The sequence below is a fragment of the Musa acuminata genome, chromosome BXJ1-4 (genome assembly GCF_036884655.1).
Source record: "Musa acuminata AAA Group cultivar baxijiao chromosome BXJ1-4, Cavendish_Baxijiao_AAA, whole genome shotgun sequence".
In the NCBI taxonomy this organism is placed as follows: domain Eukaryota; kingdom Viridiplantae; phylum Streptophyta; class Magnoliopsida; order Zingiberales; family Musaceae; genus Musa; species Musa acuminata.
Genome location: NC_088330.1, coordinates 5,634,217 through 5,657,031, shown reverse-complemented (window position 1 = coordinate 5,657,031; position 22,815 = coordinate 5,634,217). Strand labels below are relative to the sequence as shown.

The window sequence follows — 22,815 nt, the reverse complement described above, 5'->3', positions numbered from 1 at the left end:
GCCAACTTCTTGCATCCGAATCAAAATCATGACTCAATGTTAGCAAAACCACTATACTTGGAATCTTGTATTACAAAAAGAAGTTTCTATATAAGGTACATGAACCCATGAACAGCTGCATCTTTGCCACGAGCTGTTGCATGTAGAATAAGATCATGAATGAAGGTATCCTAAGAAACCATGAAAACAAAGCCAGCTTTACTTCTGCTTTACATTTTCTGGAGTAATATGGTAGGGTGTAAACTCCAAGTTGGCTACAAGCTAACAGAGCGCAAAAAGCAAACAGATTTGTTCTATATCGTGATTAAATATACAGGCATACAACCAAGAGAGCCATACAAAATGCCCCACGAGAGAGAGAGAGAGAGAGAGAGGCTTGCTCCTATTCTTCATTGTAGATTTCAGTCTTGATTCCTATTGGTTTCAAACTGAATGCACGAGAATGCACTAAACCTAAGGGGAGGATGCGGATCTTTCAAGTGTCGAATATGTTGACTATCAGAACCCCACTTGCATGAAACTCAAACCATCCCTGATCCACTGGAGAAGAATAATTAACTGGCTTAGACTCTTAGTCGGAGCGTGGCAACAAGAACATGAAACCTGAGTTCTCCCGAATGAGTGGAGGGGGTTCGATATCAGATATATCAATTGGTTCCATCGACTTTGATATGTCATCAACTGAAAATGGTATGCTGCATATTCAACAGGGTAGAATGAGCAGATGGAGTAATAATAATTGAAGATCATAAAGCGATGGGCACTTTGCTTTTTTTCTTTTGAAGCATAAATTAAGCTAACATGTTATGGAGTAAACATAATGTTTTACCTCGAGTCATCATCCAATAAGAATGAGTTGCTCACTGGATTGTTCGAATCTTCAGTCATCAGCACCCTCATATTCGATATAACCTAATGAATTGTCACAACTTATGGTCATAGCTTGAACCATTTCTTATGAATGAATCCACCATGAATTTTTACCTCAGGGGACACACTATGTGTACCATATTTGTCATCCCAGTACATTGTACTTATCCGATATAACTGTTGCACACTAAGTACCTGCAAATGTAGGAAGTTTGCTGGATTATCAATAAGACATCAGGGAGAAAGGTTTGAGGAAATATCAGAAACTTTCACTCACTGGACAAAGGTCATGGCTAATTTCGTCCAAGGTCTTCTTTGGCTTTTGGTGGATCACCTGAATATGCCATAGTTCATGTCATCAGTTTTAACTTTAAACTCTCAAACTGGAAAGAGGTACTTCGGTTTGTTGTCAACCTTTAACACAGTTTTCAATCTATTTACAAGGTGGACAAAAAACAAGGTGCATTGTTATGTGTTAAGGTTCTAGAATAACCTGCTAACCTGGTCAACTTAAGATGCACAACCTCTACTGAATAGTCTATGAATACAAGAATATTTAACTAGTCAAAAAATTCACAAAGAAGCTGGGGTAGGCCAATATTTATATTGGCCACTCTGGTCAAATTAGGCATACAAACTTCCTCTAAAATAAGGATTATGTTGTGGATGATGAAGCAGCTGTCCTGGTTCTTCAATGTGACATACACTATAAGAAAATGAAGAGGACAATCATTACCAGGAATCCAATAGCCTGTCTTATATGCTTTAGTTCATCCCATGCTGAACCTGCATACTGCAATCAGAAAACAAATAATTCTTGGAAAAATTAACAAGCCATCATCAATGGGGTAACCTCATTGTAACTCTGAAACAACATAAAGCAATATCGATATGGCCTCTAGACCATGATGTGTTTCATGATACAAATTGTTTCTTATTAAGCTCCTCAAAAAATAAGGACAACAACATAGTTGGCATCAAAAATTCACACACAAGTTTGATGATTAAAACATTGCATCGCTCACATCTGTTTTAAGCGTTTGATTATCTATGATCATAAACAGAATATCAAAGAATATTTAAAAGATATAATCTCAATGAAATATTTTCATATGTCAAAGTTCATAGTTATAGATCCTGGATCAGACCAGCCAGTCCAATCTGCTATGCTAGAGCTTTAAAAAGGCTAAAATACCCTCAAGTATTTATTTATTATCAAAGATATTTGAATATTCCCAAGGACATTTTAACTCCTAATTATAAGGATAAAAGAAGAAAACTATATTAAATTCATTATTCTCTCATTCACTGAATGTGTTTACTTCGTCCTTATCGTCCTCTTTCATTATATCATAAAAGTTATTTTACAATAATATCTACATATGTTTTATATTTCCAATATTATATATAATTATATTTTATTTTCAATATTATATATAGTAATTTTACAGAAGGATCAATTGGCCCACCGGTTCAACCAATGACCCATTGATCTGAAACTTGACTGACAGGTCTGATTCTAATAACTATGATCAAAATGGTGAGAAAGTCAGTAGGTTTCTTCCAAGACCTAGGAAAGCATAACTCATTTACAAACAGCTAATTACTTGATCAAAAGTTTGACGCTTACAAGCTTTTCATTCTTATGCATTAATCTATTTTCCTCTGAGAGATAATCTAATGGCTGAAATTTTTGTAAGAAAGAGGAGAGAAAAACCAAGAGATCATATTTGGACATGAAATTTCATTCTGCAATTTAAAGGAGATTCAGTAAAATAAACCTAGGAACAATTCTATAGGTAAAAATCCACATTCAAATGAAGCTTCCCTTCTTTCTCTATGGAGAGGCATAAACTGAAAACACAGTTATTGAGATTCCAACAAACAACACCAAAGCGGTCAAGAAGTCACCTTAAGAAATAGAATGGAACAATGTTATATAAAGGAATATCAACCAGATGGTCAATGCAGTCTACGAAGCATTCACGTGATGCAGGTGCACACGAACAAACAAACAAACAAAAGTAGTCAAGAAGTCAACTTAAGAAAGAGGATGGAACAATGTTACAAGAAGCAATATCAATATTTAGGTAGTCAAGGCATTCTATATAAAGCATATGCAGTATGTAGCTACATATGCCAATAAATGTCATACATGTTAGAATGCTAATGAAGTATAATCAAGGACAAACAAACAAATATGCAAAAATAAGCGGATAAGTATGAGCAACTGTCAAATAAAAACTGAAGGGGCAATATTACTATTCTAATTTATTTAAGTGAAGAGTTACAAGATCAATCTTAAATTTATTTTTTACACTATTAATACTACATAAAACTGAAATAGTAGCAAGATAGAGGAAACATAATTCAATTTCCAATCTTGGGTTCATGCTATGCAGATCACAGGTACATGCAGCCACGCTTTCATTTATATAAAACCTGCAAAAGCAGCCACTTAGATGTATGAGCTGGATAAGCTGTTACATTATGCCAGCTGGAATTTTCATATATATATATATATTGGCAGCACAAGTGGCTGCATAGATGTAGGAAGCTGCATGTGTATATACTGCATGTTGAGGCTCATAGGTTGCATGGGCTGCCCATGTGACTGAATAGGCTGCATTTAGAACACTGGGACAGCGAGAAGCAAAGGCACAATCGTTAACTCCTGATCATAATAAGCTGTCTCAGGTTGTAAAAATCTTTTAGAAAGAAGAAAACTAAGGTTTAGGTAAACTTAATATAAGCTTAAGTCACAAATCAAATACAGTGCGCCATTGCTATAGATGTCAGCTACATGAATGAAAGGAAATTAGTTTGGTATGAATTGATCATAGAAAACATAGTTCTCCTATATAAAAGGGTATTCGAAAGATTGAACCAACAAAATACAGATCGCAAGCAATTCCAAACAGTGGAAGTTATAGTAGAACCTTGGCAAATGAAGCTTGTCTCACCAAATCCAAGAGCTTTATAGTGTTGTTGGATTAAGTAGTGCATATATTCATGAGGTCTCAAAGTTTATTCTATTTGTGGAGTAAATTGTCCTAAATGTTGAAATAGCAGAAGTTACGTAGAAACTTGGCAAATGAAGCTTACCTCACCAAATTTGAGAGTTTATAGTGCTGTTGGAGTAACTAACGCATATTAATGTGGTCTCATAGTTTGTGTTATATATTAAAGAAGTGTTAAGACACTAACTATGCAAAATAGAGTTTTAGTGACAACAAGAAATATATTTTACAAGAAAGGATTAATGAATTGAAAAAAGGTTAGCACAAGACAGCTAGGTGAGGAGGTAATTCTAACCAATATTTAAAATCTCATTGGTTACTGATACCAGCCAAAAGCCGGACCAGTACATACCAATAAAGAATGGCATACCATTCGGACCAGAGAGAAAGAGGAAGAAAAGAGGAGGCAGAGGAATAGACGAATTGGTTGGAGATGAACAAGGAAGCAGCAGTGAAGCAATAGGAAGGAGGGGAGAAGGATCGTATGAAAGAGAGAAAGAAAGGGAGAAAAAAAAGGCAAAAAGACAGTTGAAGTTGTCCTACCACTTAGTACCCGTCTTAACAATTAAACTGGGTGGTATTCCAAGAGAGGTTAACATACCCAAGCAATAGGACCGGTCGAATAGCATCGAAAAATGGTGGTTCATGTACCAATTCATGGTCATATCAGTAAATACTATCTGGTTTCATAAACCTTGCTTCTAACATTGGTGACTGAATCAAAACCTTGGGTTAAAAGGTAAGCAGCAAATAAATTTAAGGATGTTCTGTAATAAGTAATGTTAAGAAGACAACTTTGAGATGAATGAGAGGTTTTACTAGGCAATATAGAATAAGAAATAATTGCACTTATCATATTTTTTAAGCAGTAACAGCTTTAGATAAACTTAAGGAACTTATGGTTCATATGTCCAATAAAGATGGTAGTGGTCCCAAAAGGATTATAAGTTGATCCACTACGATGCCAATCTGGACGATACTAGAAGGAATTGGGCGAAAACACTAAAAAATATTAAATGGCATATAGTTTCACAGAGTATTCGGACCCATGAGCAGCTGATGGTCCATGTAGCTCAAGCCAATGACTGAACCCTATTCTACTAATTCATAAAAATAAGAATGGCATCTTATTAAGTCTTCCTAAGATTTCTGGAGCAAGAGGAGGATAGATCTTCTTGTGTTATTCTATCATGTAGATTAGACAAGGAAATGGAAGGATACAAACAAGAGTTTTAACAAATGAGTAGATAATAAACTTTTATTTCACTGCTGTCAATAGGTTTTGACATTTACTTCTTACAAATAGAAATTAGCATAAGAATTGATGCTAACTTACTAGTTGCTAGTTGCTAATATGATGAAAGCACGTCAACTAAGATCTCATACCCTTGCTTTTTTAAATTGTTTTTCTTTTGTATATTTCTCAACTTATATATCTAAGTTTATATCTTATATTTTTTATCAATTGCAGGCTATTCTGAGAAATGCAGTTCGTTAAGGAATGAACTGATATAACAAGTATTCAATACCTACTTTCATGTATTATTATATAATTTATTTTCTTTTGTATATTTCTCAACTTATATATCTAAGCTTATATCTTATATTTTTATCAATTGCAGGCTATTCTGAGAAAAGTAGTTAAGGAATGAAATGATATAACAAGTAATCAATACCTACTTTCATGTACTATTATATAATTTATAATATTAATTTTACCAAATAGAAGAAAAACAGTAGAGTAATCAAACCAAGATAAAAACCAATGCTACTGATAAAATTCAGACCAACTTCCTTGTCCTGGTATAAGCAGCTCTTAAAAAAATATACTGGAACGAAGATAACTACCTCATCTGTTGCTTTGTAGCACCAATGTTCTAGTTCAGCTAATCCTGCTTTAACATATTCACCGTTGCTAAATGAGCAACATTCTCTCCTCAATAAAAGACTGTGAAGAAATGAGAGCCCATTAATGACAATTCTTATTACAATAATAGCAGAGACTGGTGTAGTCTAAAAAGTGTACCTGTTAAATAGTTGTACATTTATGAAGGAAAATATCTGTGTGAACACCTTCCGAACTAAGAATGGAGGCACCTAATTATACAAGAAATCACAAATAAGAAGTTATAGGATAAATAATTATATTTTCAGCAAATAAATGAAATATGCAGGGAAAATGGGACTGGAACGATTCTGACAAATTTTGGGAAAAATTGTATTGAATTCTCTAACCTGATCATAATTTGTAACCAAGACCAACAATAATTCAAGAATACTATCTCAAGAAAGAAAAAGATAAATAAATAACTCAGTACTGTGTAGAAAAAAAAACTGACGTGATTTGCTTTCAATGTGTTCAAGAAACTGTCAAGACTTTTAACAATCCCTTGCCAGTGGGCAATCAAAGCTTGCTGTGCAGGAGCATGTCCTGGTGAGCGAGAAGATCCTTTGACTAGACTAGCTCTTGATGTTCGTGGGGCCTGCATCATCCATGTACAAAAATGAACCCTAACATGCTAATGATCAAGCATGCCATGTAGATGCTACCTTAGCTAAAGAGAAACTTGATGGTCAAAATTGTAAAATATTATGTAAATAATACCAGCAAGACAGCAACATGACATGAAACCTTATTAGCCTAGTTTTAGAGCACAAACAAGCAAGGCATACCTGAATGCACAAACCAAGCAAGGGAGATATCTCCTTCTTCAAATTATCCCTGATCATTCCATATATTTTTTCTACATATGCAGTAAGTTGTTGTTTGAATAGTAAAGCAGGGTACTTTGCTTCAACTTGGCGCAATTTATCTACTCCACCAGTCAAGCTTCCATTCACAAAAGAAAGGTTCACACCTTGCGGTGTACCCCTGAAACTCTAAGAATAAAATTTGTAGAATATCACTGCTAGGTTTTTCCCCCAAGCACAAACTTAAAAGATGGCGATGGTGAAAAGCATCTTAACAACAATTAAGACATTCCCATACTTGAGTCATCCTGCCAAAAAGAGTAGCAGATGATGACCGACGGCGTTGTGGTGCCATTCCTGCTGCGCCACTTGCTTTCAGTGTCCGTTGAAGTAGCAACAATAAAGTTGAAGCATTGGAAAGCCAATAGGCCAAGACCTCATTATTATCCTGGGTCTTCAACATACAATGAATAATATCCATTGTGAAGCTCATCAAGTACAAAAAATGATAGTAGTAACAAGGGATTAGTTCAAACCTCAATAGCATGACCAATTGTTTGAATAATTCGATCAAACACACTTGTTCGCTCAACTTCAAAAGATCGCCATTGTAGAAGGCATTTATAAGTAATACAGGCAGCAACAGGTCTGCTTCCTGCAAATCCTAGGTCTTGTGCAATACACCTAATCAATAAGTCCTGGTTTTCCTGTAATAAGAGTTGACAAGTCAATATGGGAGTGCCAGAATTCACTCAAATATCAACATGTGGAGCACCAACTTTGCAGGAAAGAAGATAAATAGAAGTTTAAGTCAGATATTTAACCTGCTGTTTCTCATTGAGAGATTTCTGTGGCTTATCATCTACTTCAGAATTCTCCCTCATGTTGAATGATGCACTAAGTGGATCCTAAATCACACAAATCAATATTAGTTGAGAAAATATCAAGTTGAAGTTTTTAATGTATAAAGTATCCAAAATTGAAAAACAAAAGAAGCTGCATCGGTTCATCTTACTGCTATTGTTCTGGTCTCGCTGTTAATAACAAGACCATTTTCGGAGCTCCTCTGTCAACCAATCATAAAAAAGGGGGTTTAGTCTAGATTAATATTAGTGCCATTTTAGAATCCAGTACCAAAACTTTGTTACATTCACCTGCAGAGTTGATTTAGAACGTCCTGATAACAATTTATTGGGTGCCATGGATACAGCCTGCTGACGAAGTACTTTATTTTCGGACTCTAGGTTTGCCAGCTTTTCTTCAAGCCTAGTTAAGAAAGAATATAATTAAGGTATCTGAAAAATGGCATTTTCTAGTACTAATATTCGTTGCAAAATGAACCTTAAATATGCAAAATGTCATACAAAGCATTTTCACAATCCTCAACTGTGTCATTTAACATCACTTCAGGTTATGACATAAGGAAAAGTTACAAGTATAAAAGTTCTCCTGATTTGTCTTAAATGTCTCTATTCCTCTTGGAGTCTTTCAGAACTCTTGTGCACAACCTTTATAAGTGAGACAACCCTAGAACATTCCTAACTATCACATGTTACCTGAAGAATTTCAATTCATCAGTCCTCGTGAACAAAAGTTAGAGAGCAACCTTAACTGGATTTCGCTAAAAATTGATGCACCAAGTTGCATCTTGCGCCAAAAATATTTTTCTCATGTGCTCAAGTATCAATGGAGCATTTGTTTGAGACCAGAGGACTGTGCTTAAATTCAAAAGAAAGTGAGTATGCAGTGCCGAAAGGTTTATTTAATTTGGGAAGAGGATTTAACCTGTAATGGAAGAATAAGATAACATCGAACTGATTACTTCTTATACATGCTAATGAATAAATTCTCGACCATATCACATGTATATAGGGAAAGTATTAGGTGTGTGCATTGGTAGGCCACCTATGAAAATAATGTAAATACTCACCAAATCTGGCGAGACAGATGGCCTACTGTGTTGGGTTCTCTACTAAGCTCGGAAGAGCTTGGTTCAAATTGTATATGACATTCTTGAAGTAATACAAGTTTATTTTTCAAAAAAAAGAAACTTATATCTGAAATTGATCTGCAAGACCATATTCCAGTTTTCTAATAACATCAATGATTTTGACATAAGTTATTGATCAAGAGTGAGTGCTGCAAGAAAGATTCCTTGGCAATATCGCCTGAAACATCTCCTGTTGAGGTGCTATGCAAATTATAAAGTACAGATCACAGTAACGAACAAAGTTCATAGTTGCCTGAGTATCGGTCAACTCAAAATCTGTTTTCTAGATTCAAATTTGACTATCCAATCATTGAGCTGCAAAAGTATGCAACCTAAGTTGCTCTATCTACAGTCTCCTTCCTTCAAGTAATGTAAATATCATCCACTGTCTAGAATTGTAATTGTATAAATAATGACCTACTCCAGAAAACTAACAACAGTCTGGTATCATTCACCTCTCGGGCATAAATCAGTTCCAAGATCTGCCAGATCAATTCCAGAAACAATAACTTTTTTCCAAGTCACCCTGACCAGGAAAATTTGACCTATGAGCAATGTCGATCAAGTTTCTAAAAAAAAGGATAGTTGATGGCTCACGACAAACAGATGTCCGTATTCAGCAAGCATCGTCACATCTACATGATAGCTCTATTTTGACATCCGTCCATATTTATATCTCAAATAAAATGGAATTTTTCCCAATGTGTTTAACATAAGAGTAAGACAATGAAAAAAGTAAAACCTGTGTAAAGATTCCTGAAGTTGATGTAATTTTCCTTCTGATTCATGTAACTTCCTCTGTCTTTCTTCACTAGTTGTTTGTGCTTCATTAAATCTGTTTTCAGCATCATCAGCTCGTTGTTTTTCTGATTGTAATGAGGCCTAAAAGGGGCAGAAAACAAGAAAACAATGAAATAAGCCAAGATCTTCATATTGATAGAAGGCACTTTCTAATATATAAACAGATAAAAAATTCACAGATTATATGCGACATGTATAAAAGAAAAAGAATCAAAGCTTGCCCACAGAATCATTTGCATCAATAGAAACCTTCTTTTCTAAAGTAAGCAGAACTATAGTGCAAGCAAATGCCACCAAATTTTAATTAATTTGATGACCATAAAATTATATACAATTAACGAAATCTTATTGATCCATATTAAACTCAATATCAATCTTTGATGCATACAAATGCATTCAATTTGCACACAAAAGAGAAGATGCCTAAGTACTTAGCTATTTAAGCATGCTTTTCAGTTTTCATGTTGGTAAAGCTCTCATTCATATGTAAGTAAACCCCATTTACATTCTACCATGGAATCAACTTTCTAATGTTGCCACCTGCAGTTGATGAAGTGATAGTAGTAAAGAGGGGAAAGAATTAAGCTTACTTTAAAATGATATCTTATATCATAACCATTAAAGAAACTGCATACCCAGTATGTTTCAGCAATATCGAAAAAATATATAAATGTATTTACTAATATTGTGAATACATGTCCAATTGTATGAAGACCAACACCTTCAAGTTCTCCACTTCATCCGTCAAGGAATCAATCTTCTCAGTATCTTGAACAAGAACAGTATTTTCTTCGATAACAGGAGGTGCATCTTCAATAGCCTTTTTTGCAGCCTCTCGTTCCTTGACAAGCATTGCTGTTGTCTCATCCACTTTACTTTGCATTGCTTGCAAAGAGCTTTGTAACTTTGTTATCTCTTGTCCTTTAGCTTCCTCTAAGTCTGTCTGTATCCATTAAAACTTAAGTTAGCCCTGTTACCTTAGTAATATATGTTAATGCAACAGTGTGTGTACAATTGATAGATGTAATGATAAAATCAAATTTTGAATGTGACTGCCTTAAATTTCTTTCATGTTTATTCACTGTAGATCAGCACCAGGCACCAGCACATCTAACCATAAAGATAATCATTATAAAATGTCCAAAACTTACCCGCAAACGCTTTTCTAATTGCAAACGCCATGTAAGTTCTTCCACTGTCTTTTCAAGCTTATCCTTCGCTTCCTTGAGAGCACCTGTTTCTCGTGCAGCCTGAATCAAACAAATCAAATCCATATGAATTAAATATGACAAGTTTATCAAGGACCATAAGCAACTCATATATATACATATATACACACACACACACACATACTGATATACATATACATACATATATATACACACACATATGCAACATTTCGCAGCAGTTAGTCAAACATCAAAATCTCAAATTAAAACTTAAAACTACTCTCTGATAGTCCAAAGTAAATAAGAGGACATCAGGTTTATGTAGCTTGTTTATTTCATTCTGCTATTGGCAATACCCAACTAGAGAGAGTAACTATAATGTATATGGCGTTATTGTTTTCAACACTTTTGTGCTAGTGAGAGTTCCCTTTTGTAATCTGATGAGCTAACCATTGGTTGTCATCATTTCTTAAAGTAATATAATTTCTCTTTCATGGAAAAAAAACTATAAATGTATATGGCAGTGGTACAAAGGTGCAATTTATTGTGGTAATCTAGGAGGTAGCATTTTATGTATTAAATTTAAACTAATATTTCATTTAACTTTAGGAGATAACTGGCAGACAAAGCCCATGTGCTGCAGGGGTATAAATAGTGAAACGAAGAAGAATGCGTTGAAAGGAAAACATGCAAAAACACCTTAAAACCATGTTTGAAAAAAATGCTCGGACCAAAGTGAACAGGGAGGTGCATAACAGTCCAACGGAGAATGGGGCTGCAGACTAGCCCATTTTGGGTGGTCTCGCTTCAGTTTATGACTTTTTATATAAAAATCCTTTATTAATAGGTCTGCCTTTCTCTCTCTATCTCTCTTGCTTGATCACTCAATCAACAGCTCTGAACCCCATGCCTAAACCCTCAACCTGTCTAGATAGTGGTACATTATAAAAGTACGTACCAATTTGAGCTTCCTAAGCTCTCTCCTTGCAACCCTTCCCCTCCATCTGCATTGGCTGACAAGTGATGCCCTCTTTAGCTTCTTATGGTATGAATAAGCTCTATAACAACGCCATTTAGCCTGCAAATAGCAAACAAGAAGATAAGAATATACATAGAGGATTTGAAGTCTTCGAGAATGTACAACAGTGAACAAAATAACAAATTATTCATTAATTCGACAACAAGGAAAACTAATCAACCTGAATAACAGTTGCTGCCTTAGTTTGCTTCCTAAACCTAAACTCATTCCGAGCAGCCAAAAATCTGAAACCAGCTTGCAGGACAAGAACTGACAATCTCAATCGTGTGTAAGCCTTCTTAGCCTTGTAACGACGCAAATTTTTCTGAACCTTTATTGCAGCATTTTCCCTTCTCATGCCTTCATACAACTTAAAAGCCAGTCTCCCTATGAACAAAAAGATGTTTGATGAGTATAAAACCAAAGATTACACAGCTTATATTGAAATGAGTTAAACACACTTCTCCATAATGACTGCACATATATGGTAGCCTTCCGCAAAGCAATAAATTGTTTCCGCAAAATATGTGTTCGTATTTGATTTTGAATAGTTTTTGCAGCGCTGTTAAGCACTTCAGCTCGTCGAGCATCTAACTCTGCCATCTGACCAGCTCTAAGAAAAACTTTTGATTTGCCTATCTGTAAAATCAGGAAGCAGTTTAAAACTACATGAATTTTACAACAAATAGATACATGGTCAAGACATGAAAAATACATGTCAATGAATGATCAACAAATTCAAAACAAAGGCAACAGATAAATTGCTACCAGGAAACAATAATAAACAAAGTAGTGCAAGCAGATTTTTCATGACACAAACTCATTCAAAGGAAAGTGGCTTTGTCATGTAAATTAATAGGGACAATTTTAGATTTTTAGTTAAGCACTTAAGCTAGCAGTAGTGATAGATGGCTAAAATTATAATACAGAGATCATCTATACACATGGCAACTCAAGATAACAGTGATTTAACCATGCAAAATGTTATGATGATGAACATGGTTCAGGAAATACCTGAAAACCTGCCAACCCCGTCTTTTCCAGAATCTTCCTGCAAGCTATCTTTTCATCGTAGCTGTTCAAGAATGCAAAGCAAAAACAAAAGCTCCTCATACAATCAAAGTCATGGAATGCAATATATATCTAACAAAACCATATGCAGAACATCATAATGAAGGACACTTGAACTTACTTTCCCTCTAAAACTTCTGGGGCAAGAACACCAAAACGATGTAAAAATTCATAGAATATGCGACGAGTAGGATATCCAGCACAACTAATTCTGATAGCCTCAAGAACACCCTAATGACACCCCAAAAGAAATAAAAATGATTATTTAAATTTTAAAACAGTTAATATAAAATAACATCTTTAGTCAGAAACAATCAAAATGTCCAAAAAGTACTCACGCCACAGCGTAATTGTTGCATAACATTGACATTCTCAAAAATGGCAGGTTTTAGAAGATTGTTCGGCTTCACACATCTAATGTAATGGGGTTCTGTGGAATTTAATGTCTCCATCAATGCCTGTAGTTGTTGCTGCAGCAAAATTTTAATCTAGAGTGAGATGCATATTTTACAAAAGAAAACAAAAGGCCCCAAATTATTCTCTAGAAAGAAAAAAATCTAGCTTTTATAGAAAAAGAGGAAGATAAGTATACACCTTAAATCGAGAACCAATGGATGAAAATTTTGAAGTCTTGGATGTCTCCTCAGGCAGAGGAGGAAAAAGGCCTGAAACAAATGAGCATTTTGAAGCACTCAACAAATCTTGGTGTTCTGCCACAACATAATCCTTATTTTTGTCCAGGAACTGATCAGATTGATATAAAACCTAATAGCAGAAAACAAATGCACTGAAATTAGTCTCAATGCTTATAGCTGTTTTTCAGCTAAATCAAGCTATCTAACCTCTCCAGCATAATGGCTTATCGAAAAATCAGTACGAGAAAGCTTGGGCTTGATGAAGCGCTTGTGTGTTTTAAATGTCTGGTAAAGCTTTTGCGCAAAGGTTTCATGTGTTGATTTTGGAAACATACTGTTGATACAAGAATGATTAACATCATAAGGTTGTACATTGCAAAAAATGTAAAAAATTTCTCTCCCGAGAAAAAGGAAAAAATGAAAAACAAATCTAGAAAAGAACTAGACAGAAGAGAAAAGAAAACTAAAGTTTACCATGCTTCATCAAGGAGTGCGATGATACCTCCAGGTTTCTGCAATAGAAAATAGCAACCTAAGTTTCATAACATGCATGTTCCATTCAATGCTACAAATATCTAACCATTTTGCATAAAAGTTATGATCTTCATCAGTTGCAAAGGACAAAAAGATCATATGAGTTATCTATTGAATTGAATAAGGAGAAATACTATAACATAAGAAGCAACAAGCAGAGGAGAAGGTCATGTGAATTATCAATGAACTAAGAAATTTAAATAAATATGGAGAAATACTACGGGAAGTAACATGAACATGAAAGAATAATGCACCAATGTTTTCTGGAACATTGGTTGGTAGTTAATCAATCATAACATGTAGTACAATTGTAGCAAACATGGGATCCATTCAACAGAATTGGTGAAAGATGCTAATAAATAAAAAGATAAATATGAATTTCATTAGGAAAACCCTAATTTTGCTGAGTCCCATTCAAGCCATGTTTTAGATTCATGACATGACCATTGCAATTCTTTGCACAAATAGATACATAGAAATTCATTAGTGTAAAATATCTGCTCCCATCCATATAGCTGGATGATTGAGAATCTCGGAGGGAATCCTATTGTTGGGGGTTGCCATGCCAAGGAGCATGTTATGCATCTACGTAATATATAAATACACATAAAGCGAAAAATGTGCAACAATGTATAACAAAATCGTTGTCATTATTCTTTCCAAACAGAAACTACTGGGAACTAGAACTCATTTTCCTCTTCTTGATAACATCATGAATATAGATCATCTTTAATTTAACATTAGTACCAACAAAATGCACAAAGGTTGCTTTACTAATTTAAAAGGCCACCATTTGCAAAAAGTGACACCAGGATACTACTGTAATCAGGGAAGATGTTAAAAAACACATTTGTTGCATTATCCAATAAGGCATATATTGATTAATATTCAAAAGTACTTAAGATGTAGCGTAACAAAATAAGCCAAGGCAAACAACTAAACTATTTATTTACTTCATGCAAAACAATAGACCAACCCCTCCTTCCATCAAGATGTAATACCACAACACCATCCAGTGCACATGTTTACTGTGCTCAAGAGAAAGATAGAACATCATTTTGTTAAACACAGTTATGCTACTTATGTTAGAGCAAATTTTCACACCTGTAGGGTCAATCTAAAGTTCTTAAGTACATTTTACTTTTTTGCATGCTGGTTATCGAACAGAACAAATATAATTTTGTTCTGACCATTCTAGAATTACAAGCATCAAGTCACTATTTGTACTAATTGTTAACAAATATGAGAACTCATTTTGATGTTTCCATTTAGAATTTGACTGTTCTGTTAATGCTACCTAAGAGTGGGACCAGTCTTAATTTGAGCTGCAAACAGAGATAAGGTTGAAAGTGGTCAGCTTAGGGTACATCATAGCATCCCACAATATCAGCAATTGTGGTGCTAATGCATCAACAATTCAACATCACTCCGATTCCACAAGATACCACCATCATATGCACTGCATGAAACTTAGACTTAAAACCACTATGAAAGACACCATGCCCCATTTTTAGAACATAATTGATCAAGATCTGGACATTACCAGACATTAGCACACATATACAGTACATACGTGCCACACAAACATGTGAATGATGGATATAGATTAACATCTCCAGAAAAATTTCCATAAAAAACAAAACTAACATTCATGGATCATGTGCAAGTAAAAGAGAAATGAGAAAACCTTCTCAATAAGATCCAGGACATCTTGATTATCAACAAATTCAATATAGCTCCAATCTATCTCCTCTTTTGTGTACTCTTCCTGCTCCATCTTGAAAACATGCTGAAAAGAACAAGTTGCAATCCAGTTCAGTTGTTAAAGAACCACCTCAAGTACTTACCTTTGTTTTCATTTTCCTTTATCAAATAAAACTCTCTACCTGCTATTAAAACTACTAATAGAGAAAAAAAGAAGTTTCATATTTAATTTCCCATGCTGAAAAGACGAGTTGTACCAACCTTGAAATATTGGGCATTACATATTACATCTACTGAATTTTTTTTAATCAACAAAGACAAGAATGAATTTACCATATGCGAAGAGTTTACCTGATTGAAATGCTGCTGTAGTTTCTCATTTGTGAAGTTAATACAAAACTGCTCAAAGCTGCAAAAAAAAAAGGTAAATATAGAATAGGATCACATTAGGGATAAAAAGAACTTATTACTGCCACTTGCTTAATAAAGTTCCTTTTTGTTATTTTACCTGTTTGTCTTAAAACTTTCAAAACCGTAAATGTCAAGGACCCCAATCAGTGACTTAGAATTTGGATCTTGTCCAATTGAGACATTTATTTTATCAACAATCCTGTAAATTAAATGAAATAAAGTATAATATCAAATTCTTCAAGACTCATCATTTTCATTAATGGTTCAAGAAAGTTTAAAGTAGTATGAGATTGAGTAATCACAGTTCTTTACCAGTCAAACAAGCGAGAATATATTGTCTTAGCTAAGCCATCCCTACTAATGGTTGCAGCACGAGGATCAAGTGGTCTCTTAATAACTTCTTCAGGTGTGATCATCACACGCTTACACAGTGCATCTTCCAGAGCTGCAGAATCACACCTGAAATATCATACATTCTTATTTCAACGACTTTGAAATAGTAGCATCTAAAGCAACAAGAACAAGTGCATTTAGAATTTGGACTTCACATAAGAAGCTCAGCGGTCATCTTCAGATGGAACTTAGATTTGTCATCTTTCAAAACTGATGAATCTATATCTTGTCCCTTGGCAAAATCAATATTTCCAAGATGAAGAATGGCTGCAACAACCCTAAAAATTGCATCCTGGGAAAAGGATCCAAAAGATGAATTTCACAATATTGCTTTAGTCACAGATGCAATAGCAGTTACATTTTAAAAAATCAATATTTACCTGTTCCTGTGCACTAATTCCAACTATATCCATAGCCCTCCTGGTGGCTAAATAGTCATGGGCATCACTCACACCAACCAACTCATAGCAATTTGATTGGTTAAGATAATGAAATGAATTTGGTTTTGATAACTTGTACTTTTCAACCACCTGGAATGAGATGCAAAATTAGTTACTGTAATACTTGGGAAGTAAACTTAAGATCAAAAAAGATGTTTCACCATTAAGCATCATAATACATAAATTACATAGTAAATAAATAATTATTACAAAAAAGACACCTCTGTTGGTGCTGCACATAGAAGGTAAAAGCAGTGGTAGTTACGCTCCGGATCAGAAACCTGGCAAACTCGGGACCTCTCAAGAAGATATGTCCGGATGGCAGCACCTGATATTCTACCTTGCCTATCAAATTGGATCTCAACAAACTTGCCAAAACGACTGCATTTGTTGTAAAACATATGGATCAATACAGATGCTCATGAAGATAATAGCATGTCACAAAATAATATTTTATTTGACATCAAAACCTCTTAATGCATTACCTGGAGTTGTTATTTCTGACAGTTTTTGCATTTCCAAATGCTTCAAGAACTGGGTTTGACTGGAAAAACAATCACTTATCTACCCCTCAGAAACAGATCATAAATAGACTACTACAGAAGTTCTAGTTGAACTGTGCTTACTAATTATCAGAGATCATCAACTTACTTCAAGTACTTGTTGCTCTACAGTTCGTCCTTCAGTAGCAGCCCGTCCACCCAAATAAGCAAGATAACGCATAAGCATCTTTGTTGTCTCAGTTTTACCCGCACCACTTTCACCGCTAACCAAAATGGAATTACTTTTCTCCTCATTTATCATTGCCCTGTTTCATATACATAGCTAGGAACAAACTTATGATTTTGTAGGATTATGAATCTAGTACACAAAAGCAATAAATTAAACCTGTATGCCACATCTGCCACTGCAAACACATGAGGACTTAGCTCACCCAATCGAGCTCCTTTATATTGTATCATCATGTGAGAATCATATAGATGGGGCAACCTTTGAAATGGATTTATGGCAATTAGAATATTTCCTGTGTAAGTCTGCCAAGAATATACATATCAGATTAAAACATAAAATAAAAAAGGAGCATATGTACTGAAAAGTAAATTGGATGATAAACAAGGTACAGCTTACATAAATTTCATTCAGTTGGTATCTGGTTGACAAGTTCTGCAGTAAACCAGGCTCATGCAGATAAGAGAGTTTTGTCATGTCATCAACCCCTCCAGGTGGGGCTTCCATATCTTTGGGATATATTTTTGATAGACTAGTAACAACCTGGTGAATCATAATAAATACATATTAGCACTGTATACACATCTTGATTCATAAAGTATATTCTCCATTTAATTTAGCATTTAAACATACGAATCAAGAAAATTAAGAGTGAAATATACCTATATTATTTCTATCTTTAAGTTAGATATTTGAGTATAAATGATAAAGACTAGCATTGCACTTTACAAGATTGAGAGAAAATAGACATGATCAAGTGAATCAGTTGGTGTTGGTTTGCATGTGTTCTTCCAATTATGATCAATTATCATTTTTATTATATTAATATATAGAGTAACAAATGTGAAAAGAATATTTAACATAGGACCTCAAGAAGCCACATGTAATTATCACAGGAAATTAGATCAACAAGAATACCCTATTGATGGATTCCAATACTGATCATAGGGAGACATATCAGCAAGTACGTACCGAAAACCCAGGCAATGTCATGGATCTCAGGTTAAATGGAAGATGTACAAACACATTCTAGACATTGTGGCTCGATAACAGTAATTTACAAGGATCTTTGGCAACAAAAATCAATCTTCGAGCTTATCACAGGAAGCTCAAAACCACAAAGGACTTTCTCCTCGGAAAGATTATTCATAAATTGCACCTCAATGGTGAGAAATGACCTAAATTCTTTCCATGATGCAGTCCAAATATGACATGCTTGTCATGGATTGGGATCCTTTATAATTCTTCTAGAATGTACATGACCAACGGTTCCATAGTGGCAATCCCACCTCTCTTTTTTTTTTCAATTGCCAGTCCTTCTATGCATAGCTATCATAATAGGACCAGACTAGGTGGTTGGGCCGAAAACACCAGGAACAAATTATTTGGTAGTATAGTAAATAATACTTAAATACTGTCCATTACATTTTTTTTTTATTCCAGACGAATTTATGTTAATTAAATTAAAGATAAGGAGAGAAAATTCTTTCTCATCAGATCACTCTTCTGCTTTCTCTCCCATCGACCGCCCCTCCCTCATCTTCTCATTTCTCTCTTATTGCTTTTCTATTTCCACTCTTTCATACTCTTCTCTCTTCGGCTCATCTTCCTTCGCTCATCCCTCTCCTTAGTCTTTCCTCACCTTCTATCCATTTCTTCCTTCGACAACTTCACAACTAATGGTGTATGTTATATCCTTATCATGACAATTATGCTAGATAAATTATTTATTTCATATTCTTGAACAGTGTATTGAGTATTGACTGATGTTATTTTCTTATGTTATTACATATAACTAAGGTTTTATTTTCATTTATGTTCAAGATTGTTCATTTTTTATTAATTTTGATATTTCTAGATTTTTTTTGGACTACATATAACTTTGAATTATTTTATATTTTTTTAAATTTTTTTGTTAAATATGCAGTCCCACCAAATGACCCACCGATTCGATCAGTGACATAGTGACCCAAAGTCCCAAACCTCAACCAGTCATTTTTCGTTTCCGTTCTGGTAACCTGAACCAATACTTCTACCGAGATGTCCATTAAGGACAGAAGGAAATCATAAATTAGCACCTAGTAAGGATTATGGAATTAACATCAGCTGGGCTTGATTAAAAAAACACATGATAAGAGTTTTACAGGCCAATAGACTCATAAAAAAACATATTAGAACAAATGTTCTCACACTAAGCATCACCTAGTGTAAGGAAAGGACATGGTAACCCTTTAAAGAAATAATATAATCATGAAAAAAAATGAGAATAGGGGAGAACATAACCCAATGGTCTTCTGCAGTAAATTCTGTTTGTAAATATTCAAGGGAGAATAATATGCCCTAAGTTTAGCACAATTGCTACACTACATGGAATGAAAAATGTTAGCAACTAAAATTTGGGAAGTCAAGAATAAGGTATAAATAAACAGAAGACACACCAAACAGATGCGATTGGTGCACCAGTAGATTGTTCAGCATATCATTGCATAGACCTAAACTAAGTAATATCCATATATTAAATCATCAGAGTCTTGGATGACAAAAATGGTGAACTAAAATTTGCTATCCTATTTGTAGTCACAAATTTGAAGAAAATATCAAATAAACTTAAAAAAATTATATCTGAAAAGAACTTGTAGTAGTGACAATAAGCTTTAACAGTAAAAACATTTTCCAAACTGCAAAATAATAGGAAATTGAGGAGAGAAGGTAGAAAACAAAAAGAAAAACTTATAAGTTTTTCTTTTTGAAACCAAATTTGTCCTTCTGTCATGAACTTATAAGTTCATGAGTAGGAACTCATGAACTTATAAGTTCATGAGTAGGAAACAATAGGAACTCATGAACTCATGAACTTAGAAAACAATAGGAACTCATGAACTTATAAGTTCATGAGTAGGAATGTGAACAACTTTTTGTCCTTCTGAAACCAAATTTGCTTGAGGCTATCTATGAGTTGGTTACCAAATTTTGTCCAGAAAGAAGTAATAAGTCATGTTGTACAAGTGGAGAGCTGGAATTTACAGAAGTCTGTGCTTGATGAACCATCCATGTTTAATCTTGGCATAAATTATATTTACCTATCAACCTTCAGATTACATAATAATCAGACGGAATAGAATTTCATGAGTAAGTCTATACAAATCTACTAATAATAATGCTTGAATGGATCTGGACTTCAGCAGTAGCAGTCAGCTTACTGTTTTCCCATTAGAAGCTTGGACCTCAGCATTTTCACCGGTGATCTTAGTGACCTGTCCATCAATCCAAGATGATGTTGGATCTTCAACCCATACATGAGAACCTATACTTATATTAACTGGAGTTCCCTGCAGCAATTAGAAAAAATAAAATTATAATCATGTTCAAAGTTTTGTAAAGGAAATGTTGCACTAGCTATATCTTCATAATCATCCACGTGAAAAACAATTATCGTCGTAAATTCATCGATAAGATCTCAATAGCAGGAAAACAAACCAATGGCCAACACCAAATAAATGAGACACTATGGAATGTTTTTGTTGTTGTTACTGATAAATCTATTCATAAGATAAAAAATTACATATCAATATGCAGATTACACCTTTCAATATATGGACCACACCAACCATTTAGCAGTTTCTTGCGAAACTATGGATTTCATTTTCGCTTAATTACACCTCCAAGCAAACTAGATTCCCCTCCAGGAGACCCAAAGAAGAACATAATGTAACCAGAACTTAGGCTTGAAAGCGCATCAATTCCGCTTGAGCGTTCATGCTTACATTAAAATTTACAAAAAAATTGTATACTTCTAGTGGTTATCTAAATTATATATCCATTGTGTTCTCATCTTTAACTTACTGGTACTGATGCCATCACAAGCTTCCTGAAATGTCAAGCCTCCGTAGTTTCTGTTTCTACTTCACGATTACACTTGTACCTATGAATAACGGACAGAGACACAACATAATATGAAGACGGAGATCCAAGAACGTAAGCCAAAAATACAAAATGGACGAGGAGGATATAAGGGCAAGGGATCCGCACCATTTTGGATTGGTTCGCGTCCATATGCCTCTCCTCGGGAGGATGAACAAGAATAAGGGAAAAAGAAGAGCGTCGACGGCGATGGAGGAGTTGAAGAGGATGTGGATGTGGCGGAAGGAAGCAGGGCGGGGAACCCCGAGACGAGACGAGCGGAAGGGGAGCGGGACGTGTTTGGACCGAAGGCGATTTAGCGCGCACCCTCGCCATTCGGAGACGCTGCGCGACGGGAGCCACGAGACGGCCCGTGTCACCCGCGGCCGCGAGTGGTGGCCGTTCCCTCCCTTCACCTGCGCCATTTCCATCGGAGCTCCCTCTGCCCTCACTTCCCTCTCTAACACACACACATTAAACGGACCGCTAAATCGGTTTGGTGCTTTATAACATGTCATGCTTTCGAACCGCCACAACGGCTTAGAAAGAACAATTTGCATATAAACCCCTCTGAAGTAAATAATTTTGTATTTATACCTCCATTCTATAATTCGGTTTATATCCTTAAAAAACTTGAGTTTCAAGATTTTTTTAATTAATATAACCTTTCGATTTAGTTTCATATCGAAACTATGCAAAAAAAACTAAGATTAACTTATAAAAATTTGATTAGTATTATATTGTTAATTTCAAGTTAGGTATCTTGAGATAATGATTCAAACTCGACGAACCTAATGAGAATTATTTCATAAGAGCGAATCATCATAAATGGTATTAAAACATAAAATTATCACTAGGTTAGATACTATTATTAGCAGTGAAAACTTAGATTTATGATACCACTATTAACCTTAACTTAAGCATTTGTTTGACAAGCTTGGATCATAAGGGTTAATCATTCGTCAGTTCACTTTCATTTGACTTCTAATAGAAATTCTAATGTATATAATAATTATAAGATTCTTAAGGATAACTTATTTGTAAATTATTTTTAAATTTAAAAAAATGCTAGTCCACCATTACTAATACTTAACTTGGATTTTCAGATGAATTTTCAAGAGTATATATACTTGTAGGATTTTAATGTTTGGAGAAAAGTATATAGCATATACTAAAATTAGTAAGTGCAAACAAGTTATTTTCAAATTCATCATGATTTTTATAATATATATATATATATATATATAATTACTATCTGATCATAACTATCATAAAAATTTCTTAACCATTTTCTTATAAAATATACTTTTATTTTCATTATTTACACCTGTCTTTCCAGTGGATTATATTTTTCTTGGGAAGAAAAAAATATTTTCTCCATTCTTTTTCCCGGAAAACCAAAATCCTTTTTATCAGCTACCAAACCGCCACTGAAGAAT

At 34.5% G+C, this 22,815-nt stretch overlaps 1 protein-coding gene across 2 annotated transcripts; it reads right to left on the bottom strand.

Annotated features, from left to right (window-relative positions):
* Positions 1 to 417: 417 nt before the first annotated feature.
* On the bottom strand, positions 418 to 21,644 carry LOC135643520 (myosin-11-like). 2 transcript variants are annotated; one of them, XM_065160569.1, is made up of 40 exons: positions 21,506 to 21,644; positions 21,320 to 21,398; positions 20,677 to 20,805; positions 17,876 to 18,019; positions 17,636 to 17,781; positions 17,399 to 17,555; positions 17,233 to 17,291; positions 16,969 to 17,128; positions 16,688 to 16,837; positions 16,463 to 16,599; positions 16,227 to 16,373; positions 16,012 to 16,113; positions 15,855 to 15,912; positions 15,487 to 15,588; positions 13,740 to 13,777; positions 13,473 to 13,599; positions 13,225 to 13,395; positions 12,969 to 13,100; positions 12,752 to 12,861; positions 12,574 to 12,634; positions 12,021 to 12,198; positions 11,741 to 11,946; positions 11,500 to 11,619; positions 10,524 to 10,622; positions 10,094 to 10,315; positions 9,314 to 9,453; positions 7,736 to 7,847; positions 7,597 to 7,647; positions 7,406 to 7,489; positions 7,118 to 7,288; positions 6,880 to 7,035; positions 6,564 to 6,770; positions 6,230 to 6,373; positions 5,917 to 5,987; positions 5,739 to 5,838; positions 1,607 to 1,663; positions 1,148 to 1,204; positions 985 to 1,065; positions 830 to 912; positions 418 to 695 (listed from the first exon to the last, which is right to left on the bottom strand). In XM_065160569.1, the coding sequence occupies exons 2-40, from the start codon at positions 21,332 to 21,334 to the stop codon at positions 572 to 574; spliced, it is 4,608 nt and encodes a 1,535-aa protein (XP_065016641.1). In that variant the 5' UTR covers positions 21,335 to 21,398; positions 21,506 to 21,644; the 3' UTR covers positions 418 to 571. The 2 variants fall into 2 exon arrangements, with proteins under 2 accessions (XP_065016641.1, XP_065016645.1); XM_065160573.1 differs by lacking the exons at positions 418 to 695; positions 830 to 912; positions 985 to 1,065; ... (3 more) ...; positions 5,917 to 5,987; positions 6,230 to 6,373 and having other exon boundaries at positions 6,569 to 6,762.
* Between the last annotated feature and the right edge of the window lie 1,171 nt (positions 21,645 to 22,815).

Coding starts and splice junctions, on each gene's coding strand:
- LOC135643520 (XM_065160569.1), bottom strand. Junction 18,020..20,676: donor AAGCTTCTAATGGGAAAACA/GTAAGCTGACTG, acceptor ATGATTCACCAG/GTTGTTACTAGTCTATCAAA. Junction 11,620..11,740: donor AGGCAGCAACTGTTATTCAG/GTTGATTAGTTT, acceptor TGCTATTTGCAG/GCTAAATGGCGTTGTTATAG.